This window comes from Choristoneura fumiferana, chromosome 22, assembly GCF_025370935.1.
Source record: "Choristoneura fumiferana chromosome 22, NRCan_CFum_1, whole genome shotgun sequence".
Taxonomy (NCBI): Eukaryota; Metazoa; Arthropoda; class Insecta; order Lepidoptera; family Tortricidae; genus Choristoneura; species Choristoneura fumiferana.
The window spans coordinates 10802156-10825332 of record NC_133493.1 but is presented as its reverse complement, the minus strand read 5'-3'; the positions used below and the strand labels follow the sequence as shown (position 1 = coordinate 10825332).

General features: G+C 38.6%; 2 protein-coding genes across 2 annotated transcripts in view; both read right to left on the bottom strand.

Moving 5' to 3' along the window:
• The window catches only part of LOC141440260 (putative ferric-chelate reductase 1 homolog), a 54575-nt gene extending 51823 nt beyond the window's left edge, over positions 1–2752 (bottom strand). Inside the window, exon 1 of the mRNA XM_074104726.1 lies at positions 2354–2752. The gene's annotated coding sequence lies outside the window, so the exon portion shown is untranslated. The remainder of the gene's footprint in view (positions 1–2353) is intronic.
• A 3826-nt stretch (positions 2753–6578) lies between these two features.
• SP2353 (EGF like, fibronectin type III and laminin G domains protein pikachurin) overlaps positions 6579–23177 on the bottom strand; it is a 218509-nt gene continuing 201910 nt past the window's right edge. The window contains 12 exon segments of the mRNA XM_074105099.1: positions 6579–7408; positions 8026–8129; positions 8866–8952; positions 9292–9432; positions 9832–10191; positions 11229–11323; positions 12619–12667; positions 12669–12743; positions 13324–13440; positions 14542–14687; positions 18260–18337; positions 20047–20396. Coding sequence (XP_073961200.1) covers positions 7248–7408; positions 8026–8129; positions 8866–8952; positions 9292–9432; positions 9832–10191; positions 11229–11323; positions 12619–12667; positions 12669–12743; positions 13324–13440; positions 14542–14687; positions 18260–18337; positions 20047–20396 — 1763 coding nt within the window. The 3' untranslated portion in view covers positions 6579–7247.

Sequence of the window (23177 nt, the reverse complement as noted above, 5' to 3'; positions counted from 1 at the left end):
AGGCAGACTTGACACCCCACACTTCAGTCTACTCGTGACCACGGCAACTCTAACGTTGCCGAAACGTCGAGGTAAATATTACTCGTGTAAAAATAGCGTGATAAGTCCCGTTTATGGTATCCTATAATTTGTTGTAACTCGTTATACAGTCGAATGCAAAAATATATATACAGCCATAGCGTCAAACAAAATATGTTTAGTGGCATAAAGGATATATTTATATTTATACATGCTTTTGACAGTATATAACATTATAAAATTAAGTTAACAAGAGGAGATGTGCAAAGGTGGACTTATCCTTAAAACAATCTCTTCCAGTTAACCTTTGAGCGATTGAAAGGAAATCAGAAACATAAGAGAAGACACTACAAACGTAGGATAAACGGACCATTTTTTACATAAATATACACATAAGAAAAATACACGTACATACCTAGAAATATATGTTTTTCCCTATTATAGGTTCACACTGGTTCACACCGATACATAATGAGACTCACTTCATCGAATTGACTTGAAATTTTGTCGGTACATATATAGGTACGTTGTGTACACCTATAGAGATAGGTGTACACAACGTACGTATATATGTACCTATGTACACAATGTAGTTACTTAGGATAAAAATGGAAATAAGTAGTGTTACAATCAACAAGCACGACTTAATTTGTTTCACATTTCTTTTATTTCATTTAAAAACACTTGATCACGCTTAACATAATCTTAAGTTAAGACCGTTTAAGACAATGACGTAATCATGATATTATTCATAGTTGAATCATTGGTCAATATTTATTTTACGAAATGAAATTCTGTCTTTTACAACCCGAATTAACATCTGGTCAAACAACATTGGTATTTAATCGCGCAATTATTTAAGCACAGCCTGATTTAAACTGGAATTGGTTTCAGATTAAGAAATCAAGAATGTAACCCTTGCAACGAGTTTGGGCAGAGTGTGATAAAGTATGTGTTAAGAAAAGAAGTAGGTCACATTTACGATGTATTACCAACCGACAAACCACTCTGTTCACCTGGTTGGGTGGTTAGTATACTACACCACGATTGTGACCTAATGTTTGTAAGACAAAATTAAATTAGTGTTCGTGTTTGTTTTTTAAAAGTATTACGAGTCGGATTTACTACTTCCCCATAATATGATGAACAAAGGTAGACCAGCGCCGTCCTTAACCCTTAGCTGCAAGATTTAATATTTTCCGTCGAAAATAATTACGAAAAATGGTTAGAAAACACCATTTTAATTATATTATTTTTGATACTCCATGCAAATTTTACTTAGTTAAAATTGTATTCTGCTTGCAAAACAGAATAAGGTAGATACAGTCTTATAATAAAACCAATTAAAACAATTAGATTTTATTATGAGAAAAAATACAAACATTGGAACATAGAACCTCCTCCTTTTTTGAAGTCGGTTAAAAATAACAAAAAAGCCTATGGTATCATTTTTGATACCATATGCATCTAAGGGTTAAAGGCGGCATGCGGAATTGGGACCAATTTGTGTTTTGTGTTAAGTACATATTTTTTCTTTTTCCATGTTCTGTCACATGTTCTGTCAAAATTATCAAAACACTATCAACAATACGATAAACTAATACGAAATCAATCATCTGTAACTAGTACCTACCTATAAAAGCATAACCTGACTGACAGAATGTCTGGCAGACACACAGTCTAACTAAACCATTATTAAAAAAAAAACATTGGACATTTGAAATCTGGCAAAAATATTTCTTTAGGGTTATAGAGGTGCACAAACTAGGGTTTTTTTTTAATTCCCACGGTATAGAGAGCTTACCACGATATTTTATTAATCCACGAAACAGCCGCGGGATAAATATAGTTTCTCAATTTTAACATTACCATTCTAATCAGTTTGTAAATTTTAATATTAGTTAATTAGACATTAAAAAACTATCAACATTTATGTTTCCTCATTTTCTGGTAGGAACTAAGCTAGTTGTGAATGTTGTCATAAAGTCGTGAATATTTATGCGAGTGTGCATTAAAATAAACCTTCAGATACCAATAAAAATAAGTGACCTTAATTAATAAACAAATCGCACGAAATCATTCATTCACAATTTTTCATTCACTCAAAAACGCGCACTTTTAGAATTTCGGTGAAGGTTAAATTTAATTAAAATGCATGCATAAAATGTTGACTACATAATTTGTAACGGTTAACTATTATAACTGTTTCAATTAAGAAGTACAAGACGTTAAAATAATGATGTTTTTATTGTAATATTATCACAAATTACTGGTTATAAAGGCACGCGCCAAACTCGTAAAAATATTTTAAGCTTACTTTCTATGAGGTACTTACGGAAACCGGTTGGACAAGGCTGGTTTAGTATTCAGTATTCGCCCGTAGTACGCGACCAAACACTAAACAGTAAATTTCAACACTGTTCGTGAACTAAATGACTAATATCACACAAAACTTTTCACACGGAACACTGGATACCGAACTTTTTGTTGAGTTTAAACAAAAAACTGCAGCCAATGGGACTCTTATTGGAATTAGCACGTTCGAAATTTCAAAATAGTATAAACGTTAACACAGTCACTTTAATGTAGAGCTGGCTAGTAACAAATTAGTAAAAAAAAAAACAAAACACGATAGTTCCAAAGTTTAAAATACGAGTTTAACTTTTTAAGAAACGACAAACAGCCGACCTGAATGGACGACTTAACGCGACTGAGTGAATGGTGTTGCTGTTGCGTTGCGGTGCGGTGACGAGACTCACCTGTGACAAGTGAATGATGAACGAGTGAATGGGAATAGCGAAGGTTATTATTTGCGGTTTGAAGTTAAGCTAAGCGTCCTTTTATCTTTTTAACACTAATGTCTACAGCTAATGCAGCAAATAATGCAGTGAATTTGTAGAAGCGTTTTTATATCATGATGGAGGGAAAACGAGCAGGCGGGTCACCTGATAGAAAGCAATGACCACTGCCAATTGACATCCATAACATAATTTGTCATTATTTTTAGTGACTACCACTCTGCCACAAGGAGGGGGTGTAAGGAAGTGCACTTGAACCCCTCTGGCGTGAAGGAAAATACATTTATTTTTCTTCACTTAGATACAGAATGAAAGATAAATACACCGCCCTATGTGCAAATTCAAATTCCTGAAAATAATCCTGCCGGCGTCGATGAGCCTCTGGCTCTCTGCCCGCCATGTGACTAGTAAATGCTCTAAGTCAGTGATTCACAAACTGCGGGTGATCAATCAAATCCTTATCCCAGGTAAAAGTATTCCGTCCGATCAGACCTAGATGGCGCTAGTATCAACAATAAATTATAATTCTCTGTTTCTACGGCAATTGAAAAAAAACTATGGGCAATCTTTCGCAGCTCTCAATGTTATTCTAAAACATAATACAATTGGGTGAGACCGAGTTTTTTGCCAAAAAGCCACTGAAGATGTTTAAATAAATGCATAAACTTGGAAAGTTATAATTTTTTTTAAATAAGTTCCGTATACAGCTTAAACTTTGCCCTCTGGCCCCCAATTAAAACCTAGGGGTTAAGTTTCGACTCTAAATCGAATCAGGCAATGTTGGGGCCAGAGGGCAAAGTTGAAGCAGTTTACGGAACTTATTTAAAAAAATATATAACTTTCCAAGTTTATGCATTTATTTAAACATCTTCAGTGGCTGCGGTTCACCATTTCTTAGGGAATAGTTACAATGATATAGTTGAAATATATGTACTTATAAGCATTATGTTAAAAAAAATGTGGCGGACAGTTAGATTATATTTTTTTGGCAAAAAACTCGGCCTCACCCAATTGTATTATGTTTTAGAATAACATTGAGAGATGCGAAAGATTGCCCATAGTTTTTTTTTCAATTGCCGTAGAAACAGAGAATTATAATTTATTGTTGATACTATTAGCGCCATCTAGGTCTGATCGGACGGAATACTTTTACCTGGGATAAGGATTTGATTGATCACCCGCAGTTTGTGAATCACTGACTTAGAGCATTTACCAGTCACATGGCGGGCAGAGAGCCAGAGACTCATCGACTCATCGAGGTTAGTCGAGAAAAAAACACCCCCACTGTACGTCTATGGAACGGTTCCTAAAAAAATTTTTTCTTACCATTTTGTCTGCGTAGTTGCTACATTATATCCGTGCAAAATTACAGCTTTCCAGCATTGATTGCATCGAATTGAGTCTCGGAGCAATGCCGCGGATGGACAGACGAACAGACGGACGGACTGACAGACAGACATGGCGAAACTATAAGGGTTCTGTTTTTGCCATTTTGGTAACGGAACCCTAAAAAGAATAAGTAAATTTATAATGAAAAATTTCATTCACATTTTTATTATATTTTATTGATATAATTTTGTACAAATAACGGCGTATAATACATCGGACAGGTCTCACATACAAAACTAACTCTAATCAAGCTATTTGTAATATGTCACAAGTATGACTACGTTATAGTTTTAGTCAAAATTAACTTTAAACCGTACAGGTACAAAACATTGGTAAAAGCAGTCGTTATTCTGATAGGTAACAGCCGTCCTACATCAGTGTTTTAAAAAATCTATTTTTATTTGCGGATTTTTGTTATGTTTTAAATTAAATACATACATGGCACACATGCTACAAAAAATACTTCATAATTTTTTTATTATTAAATTATAGTAACGTTTTTAATACAATTAGGACAATAACTGATATGCAGTCAAATTATTGTACAGCCACACAAAATAATGACAGAAATGACAAAAATAACCGAGACCGTAATTAAGATATGTATTTGTAAATAATTTTTCACACCCTGTGAAATATATAATTGACTGAACCTATATGTGAAAGGGTAAAAATAGATAGCTCTTTGATTAAATTGTGACGCAAGATAGTAGATTCAAATCTGACGCACATTAAAAAAAATGCACAATAACATACATGTGTCGCACATATATAGCTATCTTGTAAGTACAGTCGCGGAATGAAAAAGTTGACCACTTCGGTCTGCTTTTGCTTGCACAGTATAACTGCTTTATCGACCGAGTATGACATATTCCGTAATAATGTCATTCAAGAAGGTAACATGTGCTTGCAACCTGTAGACGAATTTATTTAAAAACTGGTCAACTTTTTCATTCCGCCACTGTACCTGTCACAGAGTAGCAAGGGTTCTAGTTCATAGGTACCAACCGTCGCGAAGCATAAATTCAAATACATTGTATAATAAAATAAAAATAGTGAACCAATTTAAATTAGAAAAGCATTTCTTGATTGCTTTTGCTCTATAGGTTTCATAGGCGGTTTGTGTTTATACCGGGTGCGGCCTGTAATATGAGCAAATAATTAAAACAGATCATACCCCTCAAACTGAACAATTAGTTCAGCGACTTTTGAAAATGATTAGTTTTTTTAATTTTTATTTCACTTTAAATTTTATTCGAAGAAGCAATGTAAAGCAAAATGCTTGATGTTTGTAGCGTGACAGGCGACGTCAGTTGTGTTCTAGGATGGTGTACATTGATAACAGTAGGTATTTAATTTGGATGAAAAAAGGAAAACTCAAAGAATCCATTATTTTTAAAAGTCGCTGAACTAATGTTGTTTAGTTTGACGAGGACGATCTATGTTTTAATTTTTTCCTCGTGTTACAGGCCACACCCGGTAGATAGCGTCGTTAAACACAATATTTTTATTTTCAAAAGTGTTTATTACTTTTATTATGCTTTTTCTCATTCCCAATTTCAGTAACAGGCCCTATACTACGAAGTGCGAAATTCGAACTTCGTATGTTGCCGTCCCGCTGACGCTAATATTATTTAATACGAGAGTGAGAGGGACGGTACGATACGAACTATCGATTTATGAATTTCGTAGTATCTCCCCAGACATTTAACACACATGCGTCTGCGGCACAAGAATAACCGAATGCGTCAGTGAACGTATTCTTGCGTCAAAAGATAATCACTAATTAAACATTTTGTAAAGCGCATATAAAGTTATTCTACACAATATATTAATCTATGCTATTTACTAGAGCGGTGCTACAGGGACCAACGTAAGCAAATCAATGTGTTACAAAGAAAATACGCTCGCCAATCGAATCAAACAAAGCTAAAGGGAAATGTAACTTTAGTTCCAATTCTCCGCGAAATCTCTAGATGGCGCTAGACGTTAGAACTGCCACAGTAGCGCCATCTTTGTTGTTTTCCAACAACTTCTACAGGTATATCGATAACTCCTGACCGCTATGGCTTCATTGACTACTTACATTTTTCTAAAACCACGCTCATATGAAAATTTTCCGATATACAAACGCTATGTATACTTATTTATCTATTTATAAAATACACTCACATCGTAACAAATTTTTGTGATTGGCTAGTTCAACCGAGTATTAAAAATGTGTAAATGAAATAAAAAAATGCGTGCAAACCACTCGTACGACTAGAATTTTATTTAGTTAACATTACAAATAGTTTTTTTTTTATATCTACTAGATAGTAAAGCACTTTGAAAAGTTACCCCATTCCACATGGAGAAATAAAATTTGAAGAATGAACGAAAGAAAAAATAGTTATTTTATTCGAAAGTATACAGTGGAAGGACATTGTTATCCATAAATAAGTATCGGCCACTTATTCTAAATTGACTATTCAGTATTTTATTTATAAATATTCCACTCGTGTCAAAAACAGACATTTCTCTATTATAATTGTAATTCGTTATAAAAAAATGATGGTATGATATTGTTATTTATTGCCTCCGAAAATTATTTTTACATTGATATGTGCGGAGTTAACTTTAAAGTGTATTGGTCATTCATTGAACGGCTAGTTTTGACAAAGTTACAATTACGGTATTTCTGATCAAAGTATGCAAAAACTAAATACACCTATATCCTAAAGTTTGGTGAAATAAAACAGTTCATTTATTCCAAACAATCTACATCTATTAATTTTAATTGTTATATCAAAGCAATACAACGCCTGGTGGTATATATGTATATCTACTGGTAGTATTTGTTAGCCATTTATATATTAAAACCAAGTATTCAAAAATAGAACGAACTGTTTCACTTCACCGCAAATGAACAAATCACCTATTTTAATTGAACGAGACTCCGACTGAGCGAACTTGCCGCTCAAAATGAGCAGCACCATTCGTTCAACCGGATCCATTCATTCAACCGAATGGAATCAAACGGCGTGAACGAAGGGAGCGGTGTTATGGCGTGCAGCGTCCCACGTTATTCGTGATTGTATGGGGCAGTTTGGACAGCGAGAGAGGGATGTCAAAGTCACCGCTCAGAGATATTTGAGAGACGCAGCCAACAAGGCCGCTCTTGTACTTGCCCATCGAGTTCATCTCTATTGATGGGAGTCCACCTGTAAAGAAATAAGTTTGATTAGAATTTAACTGACAGATTTAATGCAGTTAGATAAGCGCCTTGCCAAAAGTCACAAAAAGTAATGTTGAGACGACAGATTTCCAAGTTTTTGACCATCATTAAATTTCTAATTTTAGTTTTGAGGACAGCACTAAACAGATATGTCATCGCCATTTTGATGATAGTAGTTTTATCTGTTTAATGATGTCCTCAAAACCAAAGTTAGAAATGTAATGATGGCCCAAAACTTTTCGAACAGGCATTCGATTGTTGCCAATTTTTCTTTTCTTTAAAATTTTTCTTAGGCAAAGCAGGTAAATTATGTGAATAAAATTGTAATAAATTATATTTTTTCATTCTATTAGGAAACACGATTGATCATTTTTTTCCGACAGATTTGAATTCCAAAGAAACGTCAAAAAATAGTTTAAATGTGGTTTAAATAATTATCACGTCGCTTGGCATTATTGCTTTATGACATACAAACGATTATCAACTTTAGGGTGGTAGACGTTACCACATATTTGGCTGATGGTACCTGTACTACGCTTGTCAGGGACTGAGTTAACTATACCTTAAAGAAAGTATTTTTAATTAAAAAGAAAACAAATTTACCTATATAAAGTCCATTCTCGGTGTTAAGTTGCTTCAGCTTGCCGGGAGAGATCTTTCCGACTGACCCTAGACCATCCACTTCTAGCACACCCGCTTGTCTGTTCCTAGACAACATAAAATTATTTATTAGGATCTACAAACAATGTGCTTTATAATTAACTAGGTGTTGCCCGCGACTCTGTCTGCGTAGAATTCGCTTATTCTATCTCGCAAAACTATGCATTTATCTATCCGGGATAAAAAGTACCTTACGTCGTACCTTCGTCAAAATCGGTTCAGCGGGTGAAAAGTGACTCAATCCACGTACCTATCCCACTATCGTACGTAGGTACTCTCATCAGAGTAACACTCAGCTTAGCTTCGCGCCAACCGCCCCCTTGGTCCTTGCGCCCTAGGCTCTAGCCTTATTAGCCTGTGGGTACATCAGGCCCTGGGCCTGTATCCACCGTGAATCCTGGCTTTAGCCAGGTCATCCATCCATCTCATTGGTGAAAGTCCTAAGCTGCGTTTACCGATCCGCGAGAACTTTTCGGCTCCAACGGTCTCCGTGCTAAAGTCCGGTCGCGGAGCACAAAGAATTTCGTACAATGACCTTTTATTATGTTTCGCGTAAATATTTGCCTTCGCGCTCTCACACATGAATATGTACGAATGCGACGTCAAATATTCACGCGGGAGTGGCAGAGACAAGTATTAAAGGTCATTGCGCGAAATTCTTCCTGCTCCGCGATCGTACTTTCTATGGCCCGCCCATTGCCACTATAACAAGCTAACAGCGCAGCGTGGTGTTCTGGATTCTGTCTATCAGTTTCAAGTCAATTAAGTAAACAAGATTATTACCTCGTGGCCCGTGCTCTGTGCCACAAGCCATCATCGACTTTGGTGTGGTTGGCGATGATCACCACTTCTCCGCTGCCCAAGTCGTACCTGGAAACAAAGCATAGCCATTTTAGTTACCAATGCATTTATTAAGATCAAATAAGTTGTTCCCGCCAAGCGTGACGACTAACATTAACGCCGTCACCGGAAGACGAGTGATCACTCGCTCGCTTCCGCGTACCGGCCGGTCAAACTAGTCGTGGCAGTGAACAGTGCAGTTACGACAGTCCAGCTCTATCCTCATAGAAGGACTTTCATCAGCTCATCTCCATCTCGCGGCGTTACCGCTGTACGACGCCAGCTCATCTCACGTAAGTCCTTTGCCATATTCCCAACTTTCTCATCTCATCGTCGCATGTTACCGCCCTCGGCGATAACAAGCAGTACCTGAGCACGAGCACGGACTGCTCGATGGCGAGTGAGAGGAAGTCTCCGGGAGGACGCGCGGCGCGGCCCGACCACACCAGCAGCCCGTCCGGCGTCTCCGACCGGAACCGGATGTTGATGTCCAGCGTGTAGCTCAGGAGCCTGCGGGCATGATGACGGTCAAATGGCGCATGCCGCAGACAAGATGGTGAAATGGTGAAAATTAAACTTATAGGCTCCGTTTCCGCCGGAGAGATCACTTATTTATGACATTGACTGTACCTACGTACCAATTTGTGCAGTCAAAACAAAATAAGTCTCAAAAATTTACTTATCTTTTGGAAACCTATTTTTTTTCATCATTTTATCATCAAAAATATTATGACACGAACGAACAGACAAACAAGACATGTTGCGTTTAAATAAACGTTATAATAATCCAGTACCATTGTCTGCATATTTTATAATTTACGACATAATTATGAATTATTATTAATAATAAATTTTATATGAACTATAATTTTATATTTTCTACTTATTACTTATTCTAGGAGTACTTACCTCTTCATAGTCTCCTCATCATCAATATGTATGAAGCTGTCCTTCCCGCTAAAACTTGGGTATGTGTTCGTATCACCCCAGTTGATCTCGCTCGCGTCCAAGTATTTCACCTGCATGTATGTCTGTCCGTCATACACGGGATCCCCGGTCACCACGTCATTGCTCCTTTCTTTCAGGTACTCATGCTTCTTATAATATTTATTTTTCTTTAACTTGTCACTGTGATGTGACTTCTTTGGCTTTATTTTGTGGAATTTCGGTTTGAGCCCCTTCTTAGGCACTATTGTGTGGTGGATTTCGTTTTCGGACACGTTTTTTGGATAAGGTACGTGGATGATTGTTTCTTTGCAGCGTTTTTCCCTGAAAAAGGTACTCTTTAGATTTACTGTCATTAAATACAAAAGGAAAATACCTAGACAACTCGAAATAATACGTCGAAACAAAAAAAATCCATTTCAAATACATCAACAAGATAATCTGTTCATTCAGGATATCGTCAAAACTGAAGTATTTTTTTTAAATTGCCTATACAGTGTCCCACTGCTGGGCAAAGGCCTCCCCTTTCTCCTTCCACTCGTATCTGGCTTCGGCACAATGTTGCCAACTTGCCAGTCCGGCTGGAATCACTCCCAATCGTCCCGCCACCTTCTTTTAGGCCTACCTCTTCTCCGGTGCTCGTCTCTTGGAACCCAACCAGTGGTGATTTTGGCCCAATGATCCGGATGCATCCGGCAGACATGACCAGCCCAGTCCCACTTGAGTTTGGCGGTCTTTGTCCCCATATCAACAATTCGGGTTAGTATTATATTATTTTTATAATTAATGGGATGGGATTACTCGGGTATTAGACTCGTGCGTTGTTACCGGCTAGCCGGTCGGAGAAATGAAAAGGCGTGTGGTTACAAAATAAAATATAATACAAAAGAAAAATATATACAATTATTTCAGTCAGCACTGCTCTTGTAGATAAATTAAAAAAAACACTGGCCTGAGACTTGTAGGATAGGTAGGGAAACAGGGCAGGGTGTTGAGGTAGCCTCGAAGCGTCCAGTCGCGACGGCGATCTGCTCCGAGGCAGCAGAACGGAGAGGAAGTGGAGATGATGATTAGGATTCAGCAGGAAAAAGGAAGGGCTGCAATAGTGGCAGCCCTTATATTACAAGTAGTAGTCAGTGAAATAGCTATCACCGAGTAAATAATTAATATTTTCTTGTAAAGAAAATCAAGTTTCGGCTTACGCCTTGCCAAATAGTAGAGCCAATCACAGGAAAAAACAAAAGAGTATCAATAATTTAGAATTTAGATTTTTTTTCTTCTGTAAGCGGCCAGTTGCGCACCGCGGAGGTTTGCCATGTTACAGCGTGTCGTCACCCTAGCGGTTGTATTGTTCAACTCACTTGCACGTGTCGTTGCTGGGATCCTCGCAGTTGTCGACGTTGACGCCACCTAGCGCCGCCGCCACCACCGACAGTTCCTCGTCGTTTATCACCAGCTGGAATATAGCTTTCAGTTATATTTAACTGTGGGATGCGTCTCGCACTCAGATGACCACAACCATTTGGGAGATAATTGAAAAAAGTGATAATAACGTTAATTCGGTGATTTGAAAGGCAGTATTTTTTTATTATGGCTAAAGCATTAAAAAAATCGATCCTGTTCGGCAAATTCAGCATTAAAACCGTCCATACCTTACAACAAATAAAATGTTGATTGGGTTTATCTTCATTTGATATAATCGATTGCAATTTATCTATCTTTCAAAAAACTCAGTGTGGATTTGTATAATTTTGATTTATGTAACAGATCTGGATTCTGAATTGTAGCTTTGAAAAAAAAAACTATCAAAAAAAAAGAAAAAAAAAAGAAACTTCTTTCGCTGATTGGCTTGGATGGACTTATTTGCATTTGAAAAAAAAATGACAAATGGATTTATCGGACTTTGATATAATATTATAATTTTAACTGTATTTTTCTCAAAAACCACACGGAATTATACTTAACCGATAAAATTGTAACAAAACTTGTTTTTTACCTTTTTTTAAATACCAAAACTTAAAAAATCAGAATAGGATTTACCCGAGTTTGAAGTTAAGCGACTCAAATTATAGATAAATAGATACTGAAATACACATTACAAACCCAAGACCCGAGAACAAACATTCGTATTACATACAAATTTCTGCCCTGACCGGGAATCGAACCCGGGACCTCAAGCTTCATAGTCAGGTTCTCTAACCTATCGGCTTTGCTATGCTTGGCTATGGCTTGAAAGCTCCAATGTCATAGTTATTCAGAAACACTGCTGATGGAAGTGATTCCACAATGAGGGTCTTCACAGAGGCGAAATATCTCTAGATGGCGCTAGAGGTCCGTTTGACGTTTGTTCGTGATTGGATAAATAACCAAAATGAGCTAATCGCAAGCAAACGTCAAACAAACAAAAAAGCTGAGATATGTGATGCATAGGAGAAATTTCTGTCTGTACTCCAGTCCAGTGGTGGTGTGGGTACAGCACGCAGCACGGAATGCGCTGAGGACCTGGGTTCAATTCCCAGCGCTGGTCTCTTTTCTGGTTTTTCTGTGCATATGTTTCAGTTTATATTTTCGATATGGATTTCACGGGATGACCGTAAAAGTAACAAATTCGGAGTTGAAATAAAAAATACAAAAATACTCCAAAAACCAATCTTAAACGTCAAACGTCAAACGAACCTCACGACACTAACGCCATCTAGTGATATTTCGCCTCTGTGAAAACTTTCATTGGTGAATGGAGAGTGGACGCACCTGTCGCACGCATCCGCTGAAGCTGGCGCGTAGTGCTAGCCGCGGGGGGGGGGTGGGGGGCGCCGCCCAGCAGCAGCGGCTGGCGCAGCGACAGCCGCCGCGCCGCGCCGTGAGACGTCACCGACCTGGAAACAGCGGTGTTGTGGGATTTATTGAAACAGGCGTTACGTTGCGGAGGTCCATAACAATGAACTACTTTGCTCACCTACGACCTTATAATGATAGCTACGGGTATGCAACGAATCTACTTCTATTAACATACAGGATGTTTCACGGCTATGCCACATAACAATTATCTTTATGCCAAAAATTACGTCGATCCGTCGCTCCGTTTCGACGTGAAAGACGGACAAACATACAAACACACACACTGGAATTTATAATATTAGTATGGATATAATTTTAATTTTAAGTAAGTTAATACATGTGTGTTATTATAGGTGTAAACGCAAACGTAGCGTAGGACGTCCTCAGACTCGGTGGAGCGTTGATCTTCGCAGGGCGGCTGGCAAGAGCTGGATGAGAGTAGCCGAGGATCGTGCTCAGTGGCGTGCCATGGGAGAGGCCTATGTCCAGCAGTGGACGAACAAAGGCTGATGATGATGATGATGATTATAGGTGTAAAACTATTAAGATTCCCAAGTCCTACCGGACTACGACACCCTAAATACTATGGGGTGGCAGGTGGTGATCTGATGGCGTTACCTGGTGGCATCAGTGACGTCTCGTGGCGAGGTGGCGCGCACGCGCAGCGCCGCCCTCCTCCCCGCGCGGCTGACTGACACGCGGTGCCAGCTGTCTGGCGACAGTGGGTATGCTGACCTGGAAGTCAGAACAACCTGGTAAGTATACAGGTGGATTTGATTGAAGGGCTGTGGAGGAAAACGGACTCAACTCCTTCAGTAAGCTCATTTCATCATCATCATTGGGGGTGGCCTATGTCCAGCAGTGGCCGTCTTTCGGCTGAGATGATGATGATGGTGATGATAAACATCATCAGTCGGACGTCCACTGCTGAACAAATGCCACTTGTATCCATCGGTTGCCAGAAACTCTCACGATGTCGTCAGTCCACCTAGAGGGAGACCTGGTAAAGCTTCGTCTTCCGGTTTGTTGTCGCAACTCGAGGACTTTTTCACTAACGGCTATCTGTCCTTCGAGCTTGGCTCACCCAATGCCACTTCAACTTGTATATCTTTCCAGCTATGTCGGCGACTTTAGTTCTTCGACGAATTCCCGTATTCCGGATCGGATTCTATTGCGCAAGAAATTCCAAGGGATTATTCGCTGTAGTTCATTTAGCTGTTCTTTCGAAAGAACTATTGCGTTTTTTTCGCCCTAGTTCCTTCACAAGAGGTGAAGGAAGAACTGCGTTTATTTGTTCGCCTTTGTTCCTTTTGCAGTAGCAGTAAGCACTTTCAGCCCTTGCAAAGGAACAAGATCAAAAAATAAACGCAATAGAACAACCAATGGAACTACCTACCGCAAATGATTCCACTCCAAGCATAGCTCTCATAGGCCGCTTGTAGACGTCCGTTGTTTTCACCGGAGAACGGACCGTTTTTTGCGATGTTGTATGGCTTCGTCGACGGACAAGTATATCCAGTGCATGTACACTTGTAAGCCACACAACACCGCAAGTCCGGTAAAAAAAAATCGGCCCGTTGGCCGGTGAAAACAACGGATGTCCACAAGCGCAGAGCCGTCTTTCACCTATTAGAGACCCTGGGCACAACATGCTGCATTCGGTACCTAAGCCTGATTTTCAGGCGAGAGTGGAGTAGCTATCGGTTATTGTTAAGTAATGGAGTAGGTAGGGACTAGGGGGCCCAAATGCATTGCAGTGCCCTGGGCACGTGCCCAGTGTGCCCAGTGGGGATGAGGGGCCTGTACAAGCGGTCATAAGGGCTGGATGGCGCGTACCTGACGAGCGCGATGCCCGAGCCGAGATCAAACGCAAACTCGACGTAATAGTCACGCAGGTGCAGCGAGAAGAAGTCCCCGTCGCCGCTGGCGTGTTCAGAGTTGTACAGAACCAGCCCGTCGCCGCTTGACGGCTTTAGTGTTATCTGGAATAGAATATAATGTCTCTCGATCACCACATAATAAAAAAATGGGTAAGGTTAAGATAGACATCCATGGTCACTTTTCCAGCTCATATAACCTCCGCCTAGATTAGATTGTGGCCTAGACAAGCGCGCTCTGTATTTAAATGTTATGTTTTTTTTTTGCATAAAACTGCATCGTTGACCCCTATCTCGCTTGATGAAAAGTGCAGACGAGATCAGTGGTGTATCTCACTGGTTCAGTAACAGCCTATCGTTCTAGCCTTGAAGAGCCATAAATAGGTTGTATCTATCCGGAACAGACGATGAGTACCTAATATTCGTATTAGTTTTCGTCAGAGGGAAGTTGTAGGTAGGTATGCAATATGTCCAAATCCATAGAAATTGCTGCCCCACAACTCACATGTAATTAAAAAAAAACCAGTTGATCTCTTTTTCATGTCCTTAACCCCTAACTTTGAATTATTGACAACCAGTCTCTCACTAAGTAAGTTGAATAATTCCTTTTTTTTAATTAAGCAATTTGCCTCAATATCTCGGTCCCTTTCAAGACTATCGTAAGACACTACGCGCGAAAAAGAAACAGCGACGCTTCATAACCAACGATCGTACTTCTTTACTCAAGTATAAAAGCCATAACATTGTTTGTTCATTGATTCCAACTGGAGAATAGGCCCCCGTAAATATCCATTAGGCCGAAGTGCAAATTAAAATGGATGCTGATTCCGCGTAAATTATTGAAGGCCCGAACGAACGATATTTATCACGTCAGGGGAAAAAGATACACCCCCGAAGTTCGTATTCGTTCCCTTATGCAGTTTGTTTCGTTTATTATCAAGGCTAGTGCTTGACGTTGATTCACGTCGGAAACTTCGATTACTGAGTACTTAATATACCATTTGTTTGGGACCATTTCGTGACCGTGATGCGTATTTTTTAGTTTTCTTCTGTTTTTTTTTGGTGTAATTGTCACGAATATATGTTTTTTTTTTCTTTATGAGGCAAATGTGAGGTAGGGTCATCATCAAGGTACCATCAGCCAAATATGTGGTCTACCACCTTAAAGATGATAATCGTTTGCATGTCATAAAACAATAATGCCAATAGACGTGTCTGTCAACTTGAAAGTTCGAATTTAGCGACATACGAGTGTTCATTTGATAGGAACTTGTTTAAAAATTGATAGACCACTTATTTGGCTGATGGTACATACTTTTGTACTTAGTCGTTTTAGAGCCAAATACTTTCTAGAAGTGTGAGTAGATTATTGTATAGGTATAGGTACCAAACTTCAGCTCAATCGGGTACCAGGAAATGAAAGAATATTTTATTTTTAGTTTCACTGTTTGTAAATTTTTAAACCATGACACACTTATGTACGAACGTTGCAAGTTAAATAAATACTTTCAAAAATATAACAGAAATGAGAAGAGATTTTTGCAGTCTGCTAATAAAGTATATTATAGAGTGTAGTGTTCCGAATAATTAGTAAAACTAATCAAATCTTGCCTTAACCAAATAGGGTGAGAAAATTAACAAAATCATGGGAAAAAATACATCTAGTTTTGAAAAAGGGTGGGGGCTGTGCTGAGGGTGTAGAGGGGGGGTTGAAGGTACCTTTTTTCAGGTTTTAGCTCATATCTCGAATATTTGTTCGAATAGAATTATCATTACTTCAGACAAAAGTTTCTACATAAGATTTCCGACAAATTTGGACATCTTTATTTTTATCAATACTTAAGGAGCTACAGGGTGTGTAACATCAACATCGGAAGCCATAGCAAAATCAAGAGAAAGGATGTTCTACTCAGCTTGATCTTAACAGCCATCGATACTCGCTTTTTGTAAAATCCAGCACCAAGTCCAAAGCTGATCTCTCCTCTCTCCTCCCTACTAAAGGGTCAGCAAAATATCACGGATTACGAGTATTCCACCAACTACAAGAGTGGCTGGGCAACAAAATGCCTCCCGAAATGTGGGGTTGGAAGCGAGGAGCCAATTACCACCACTGATCCTAGTCTAGTATGTTTCCGCTGCTTAGGTTCATGTACAAACGATGCAGGTACATGTAGATATCATAGAAGTAGAAGACGATAAATAAGATAATAAAGACAGACTTGATTTTCTTTTTCTATTCTTAAATCAAAATTGAAAACTCATTTCGTTATTCTTAAATCGTCTACTTTTTAAATCTGTAAAAACTTACATAACCCATAGCCCCTAAAGTATAAATCGTAGAGAAAAAATGAATATGACCAAATTTGTAAGAAATATTTCTGTAGAAACTTTTGTCCGAAGTGATCATAATGCTATTTGTACAAAAATATTCTAGATATGAGCAAAAACCTAAAAAAAGGTACCTTCAACCCCCCTTCCACCGTCAGCACACCCCCCACTCTTGAGGACTTTTAATATGTTCATCTGGATACTGCAAGGTATCACTGTACCAATTTTCAAAACTACACGAGTTTTTTCCCCTGATTGCCCATATTCGGGTTTATTTGATCCTATAAAAAGCTAAAACAAGATATTCCATCCAATCCCGGTATCGTAATTTAAGCTCTAAACTAAAGCATTAAGAGTTAAGTTTCATGGATTTTCATCACTGAAATGCAATAAACTGGATCTACGTTATTTACACACCGTTAAAACTTAAAATTGAATGAGTTTCGTCCGACTCTGTTTAATTTTAAGTATGCGCTACACATAAAGTTTATAACAGCTTTTATGTGTACATGTACTTATGAAATAAATTATAGTTTAAGAACTAGAACGTTCCGTATTTCCATGTCGGTATTATCCGTGCCGGTAAATAGTGTCACCTGACGTTAATATCGAGAGGTCCGTCACATTACAGTCTTGCTTGCGATTGGTTCATTTAGTTATTATAACCAATCACAAACGTGAAGCAAATGTCAAAGTTGTCAAACGTATCTCATCACCATAGCCACTGAAATTCATTAATTATTTAAAAAAACCGGCCAAAAGCGTGTCGTACCAAAATAGGGTTCCGTAGCCATTAGGAAAAAAATAAGTCATATATTTTTAAGGATTTCGTATTTCATACGGAATCTTCCAAGTTTAGGTATATTTTATAACTTAGGCTGCTATTTATACTCATAAACTACTAATAATTCTCAAGCAAACTTAGCCGTTATAGTTTTCCTTGAAAGTTTGATATACTTACTACTACCATCCTGAATTTTTTCAAATTTTTCCACCCACCGGTTTATATTATTTTTAGAGGGGGTTATTAGGGGGGATTATTATTATTAGAGGGGGGGGGGGACGCTCGATTTTAATGAAAATTTACACTTTAAAGTTGAATATTTCGCAAACAAATCACCATAGTTTACATATATATCCGTGCAAAATTACAGCTTTCTAACATTGATAGTCCCTGAGCAAAGCCGCGGACGGACGGACAGACAGACAGACAGACAGACAGACAGACCGACATGGCGAAACTATAAGGGTTCCGTTTTTGCCATTTTGGCTCCGGAACCCTAAAAATGGGTTCACATCTTTGGTCATGGGGCGTTCCAAAATTCAAACAAAACAAAAGCTTAACGAACCTGAATATCCAGCCAGGACTGTGCCGAGTTGCCAAGCCCCGGTAATCGCAGGTAAGATGACCCGTTAAAACGAGGAACCTGTGGAGAAAAACGTTATAACATCACTGAAATTTCTTTGCAAACAGCAGGGCTTAACGAAACTCGAAACTCGAAGTTCATGTCGTGTGGTCCCTCTGACACTTATACTATTTAATACGAGAGCGAGAGGGACGGTACGATACGAACTTCGAGTTTCGTAGTAGCCTTGCTGGCTTTAGCCTTTTAACCGCCGCGGTCGGCCACAGCTGTCAATTTTTTTTTCTGAAAATCGTTCCATATGCGCCACGAATCCGACATGGCCACTATGGCACTTTTTTCAGCTGTCGCGTTTTACCGACCGTGGCGGTCGAAGGGTTAACTGTCATCATAATCAAGTTATGCGTGACTTGAGGCCTTATTGTCTAAGCACTTAATCCACAATCGCGTTCACCATTTCTTTCTATCAAATGATTTATGCAAGAAATGTGTGTCCATGTATTTCCTCCATCTCCACACTGTAAGAACACACATAAATCACACAAACCAAACCATCACCACCACTACACTTACGCGTTTCGAACTCAACCAGAGCTCATCATCAGAGCAACGCAACCGTTTACCATGCTACTAGAAGGTCGCTGATGGGCAAAGTAATTATTTTTCGGCAACTATCAGCGAATTTCGTTCTTTGAATGATAGTATTACACATCCTACCAACTTTTATATTTAGACAAATATCGAATAGAACATCTCATTTGTTGAAATAATGTTCATCTTTTTCACTCAGCATTTTCGTAAAACCTCCGTGATTATTTTAATATTTTTACGTCAAAACTTTTCAGACGGGGTCGTTTACTTTCTTCTTCGTTATCGTAATAACACCCGTCCTCAGGGTACGCAAGGTTTAGTATTGAATCAACACGAATTTTCACATAGGGCTTTGTGGTAGTGTGGGTAAAACCACAAGCCCTTAGGAAATGAGCGGTGCATAGTATATGTGGAGCATTAATATAGCGGGAACATAATGGAGGGATCAAAGAACATGCTTTGTTTTTAATAAGGTTCGTCTATAAACTGTCTGAGTGATGTTGTTAGGTTTTAGATGAGTAAAAGCCAAACTTAAACGTAGGTAACACACAGAAAGGAGATGCGATAATGTTTTACCTGCGTGTAAAAACTTAATTATCTGAATAGTATCAAACACTCGTGCAGATACGATAATATACAAGATGATACATTCACTCTTACTCCTTTTGAGTATATACAAATATATTTGTATACGCAGATAATATCCTCCCCGTCTTTCAATAATATGTCGGTGCCCAGCCCACGGATACTTTACGATAAAATATAAATTACCTGCGCTGTGTTAAAAAAAAACCTATATCATACTGCAAGATATGTGTTCAGATATTTTAGTGTGTGACTTGCTTTACATAAACGTTAGCTTGTCGGTGATACTTGATAATTCGGTGATACTACTTTATTATCTTAACACAGCTCACTATGAGGCAAAGCAAGCTATGATGGAAGCTGTCAGTTTTGATTTTGATGCTTGCAATCGGGTTGCCAGCGATTTAATTGCTTGCATTTCACCATTGTGAGCTTACTGTAAGATATAACAAGTATCATCGATAAGCCAACGATTGCTCTACATTAAGCGAAAAACGCACCTTTAGAGAAAATTGACATTGGAAAAGTGGGATGAGTGGCAACTCGCATGCCATTTCTCACTTCATCTCAACAAGGCTTTACTCGTATTCCCTTACCTTCAAATCCAGCGTGATCTCACACCTCACTCCAGCATATCCCAGGGGACACAAGCACACCCCACCCACACAGCCACCACCATGCTGGCACTCGCATTTCTCTCCCTTAAACTCCAAGACCTTCGGGTCCCTCAAGTCCAATACGTTCGGTTTAAACGCTAGCTGGTCTTTTGGTGTGAACTCTATTGAGTTGTCGAGTTGGTTGTGGTCTTTGGACTTGGAGTCGCGCATGACGAGGTCGTTGTCCTCAAAGTGGACTATGTCGTTTATGTCATAGATGGCGTGGTCGTGCGCTGCTTCGCTTGTCGTCTCGCTCGGAAGCCATGGTGCAAGAGTAGGGGCGCATTCGCCTAAGGACAAAAAAAGTTAACACTTGAGCGACATCAAGTTGGCACATTTAAAATGTTTGACAATACTTTAAAACTATTTTAATTCTTTGTACCAGCACCAATATCTGACATAACTTAATAAAGCGTGCATAAATATCTGAACGACTTTATTTCTAGGGCCGGTATTATTGTGAAAATAGTTTTGCATGCTCCTCTGTGGCAGATAGGTACCTAATTGAGCGCTAAAGTAGAGTCTGACGGCAGTCTAGTAATGGTCTAGTAGCAGCGAGGAATGGCGGCATATCAAAAAAATAGAATTGGAAAGACATCTCACAGATAAAAAATATCTGTCACAAAACGTAACAGCGGGCACCACACTTGTGCACAAGAATTCGTACATTGAAAAATGTAATTAAAATTAAGACAATAAATGAAAATATGTTGAAAACGCACAGCAGTGTTTATATTTTTAAAAAAACCCGGCCAAGAGCGTGTTGGACACACCTAAATTAGGGTTCCGTAGCCATTACGAAAAAATTAAGTAATATTTTTCTAAGGATTTCGTACTTTATACGGAATCTTTCAAGTTTAGGTATATTTTATACCTTAGGCTGCTATTTACTCTTAAACTACTAATAATTCTCAAGCAAACGCAGCCGTTATAGTTTTCTTTGAAAGTTTGATATACTTACTACCATTCTGAATTTTTTCCATCCACCGGTTTAGATTTTAGAGGGGGGGGGGGGGACGCTCGATTTTAATGAAAATTTGCACTTTAAAGTTGAATATTTTGCAAACAAATCATTGAATCGAAAAACCGTTTTAGCAACTCCCTAATGATTTCGAAAGACCTATCCAACGATACCCTACACTACAGGGTTGGATGAGAAAAAAAAACACCTCCACTTTACGTCTATGGGAGGTACACTAAAAAAATAATTTTTGAAATTTTTAATGTACCATTTTGTCGGCATAGTTTACATACATATTCGTGCAAAATTACAGCTTTCTAGCATTGATAGTCCCTGAGCAAAGCTGACAGACAGACAGACAGACAGACATGCCGAAACTATAAGGGTTCCGTTTTTGCCATTTTGGCTCCGGAACACTAAAAATTATGATTCAAATTTATGCAAAATGATCTGAGCCAAAGTCAAAATCAGACTCAAGAAATTCAAAGCCTACAAAATGATTAATCTCTAACAATTTCATCATCATGAACATTGCTGAGGATTGGTTCTCAAGATTCTCTACTGTAAATTTGTTCTTTTACTTGTAAGTAGGTACGTATTTAATCGTGCGAATATGAATGATCTAGCTTTACATTTGACGCAATTCAATATAGATTTACAGTATTTTTCAGTATCAAATTTATGTTTAATCGGCCCTCTCGATCTTTTTTTTCATCACCTGCTAAAAAAGCCGACGAAAATTCTTGCTTTAAAACATCGAAAAAACTCGTTTTTGCACTCAACTTCAACTTTCACAGGATTTCTTTTGAAAACCCTTTTCAGTTTAATACTTTAAGCTGATCGGGCGCGACTTTAATCCGAGAGTCTATTGTGATCTGGCGAGCCGTAGGTTGAGAGTTATAATCAAGTGGAAAATGTTCATAGATTCAGAGCATCATTTTGGTTACAAATTAGCACGTCTTACTAAGGATTATGGCTTATTAAGGATGGTGACTCTATAGTCATAGTCGTTTTGTCACCTTATTAGTTTTAAATCAATATTATTGATTATAATAGGTATGTTAGTTTCTAAGGTATTTATTGTACTCGTAGGTATAGTGTCTATAACTACAATAAATACCTTGCATTTATTATTATTATTAGTTTATCATAAAGTGGGGGGGAGTAAGATGTCTCAAAATTAATCCAAAATGTCTCTGTAATGATTCATCATCTCAGCCTATGTACGTCCCACTGCTGGGCACAGGCCTCCTCTCACAATGAGGCTTGGGCCATAGTAGAATTGCTTCTCAGTTTCGTGTGGGTTTTCTCACGATGTGTTCTTTCACCGTAAAGCTCGTGGTAAATTTCAAATGTACTCGTAATTTACATGTATTTCAAAACCTCAGAGATGCATGCTCGGATTTTAACCCACGATCCTCTGCATGAAAGGGTCAAACCATTAGGCCACCACGGCTGCAGATGATGGGGTCAATTTGAATGAACCTAATAAGTAATAGTTTTCAGGATTTTTGAACGGTGATTGAACTATCCATACATGTATACTATATATACATACACCAATGCATTGGTGTATGTCCTGAGTGTACTGCATCAAAGGCGTCACAATCAATTCAAATCCAATTAAGTCTCAATCTAGACCTCTAGCTGTCTATATGTCAAGTTTCATCTAAACCCGTTAAAACGCTATTGCATGATTGAGAAACAAGCCTCCAGACATCTTCACAAACCTCATTAAAAGGCTGCCTGTCCATTGGAGCAAAGCGAGGCAGCGGAGCGGAGCAAGAGAGTAATGCGGAGCAGAGTTGTGGACTGTGTCTGTCCATAGGCCTGGAACTAGGTAGTGGAGAAAGTAATTCGAAGAGGAGTTGCTGACTATTTATTCGCCTCGCTTTCCTACTTTGCGTTCTCGCTCAGCTTCCCGGTTTTGTATGATTTTTTAAGCTAGTTACCAACTCCCTGTCCACTGAAGCGAAGCGGAGATTATATGCCATTCTATTGGTGGATAAATTATAAAGAATCCCCATGTCCCCATCCGAGAACTAAAGTACGGAAATTCGCTGAAGAACTAAAGTCACTGACATAGCTGGAAAAATATGCAAATTTGAAT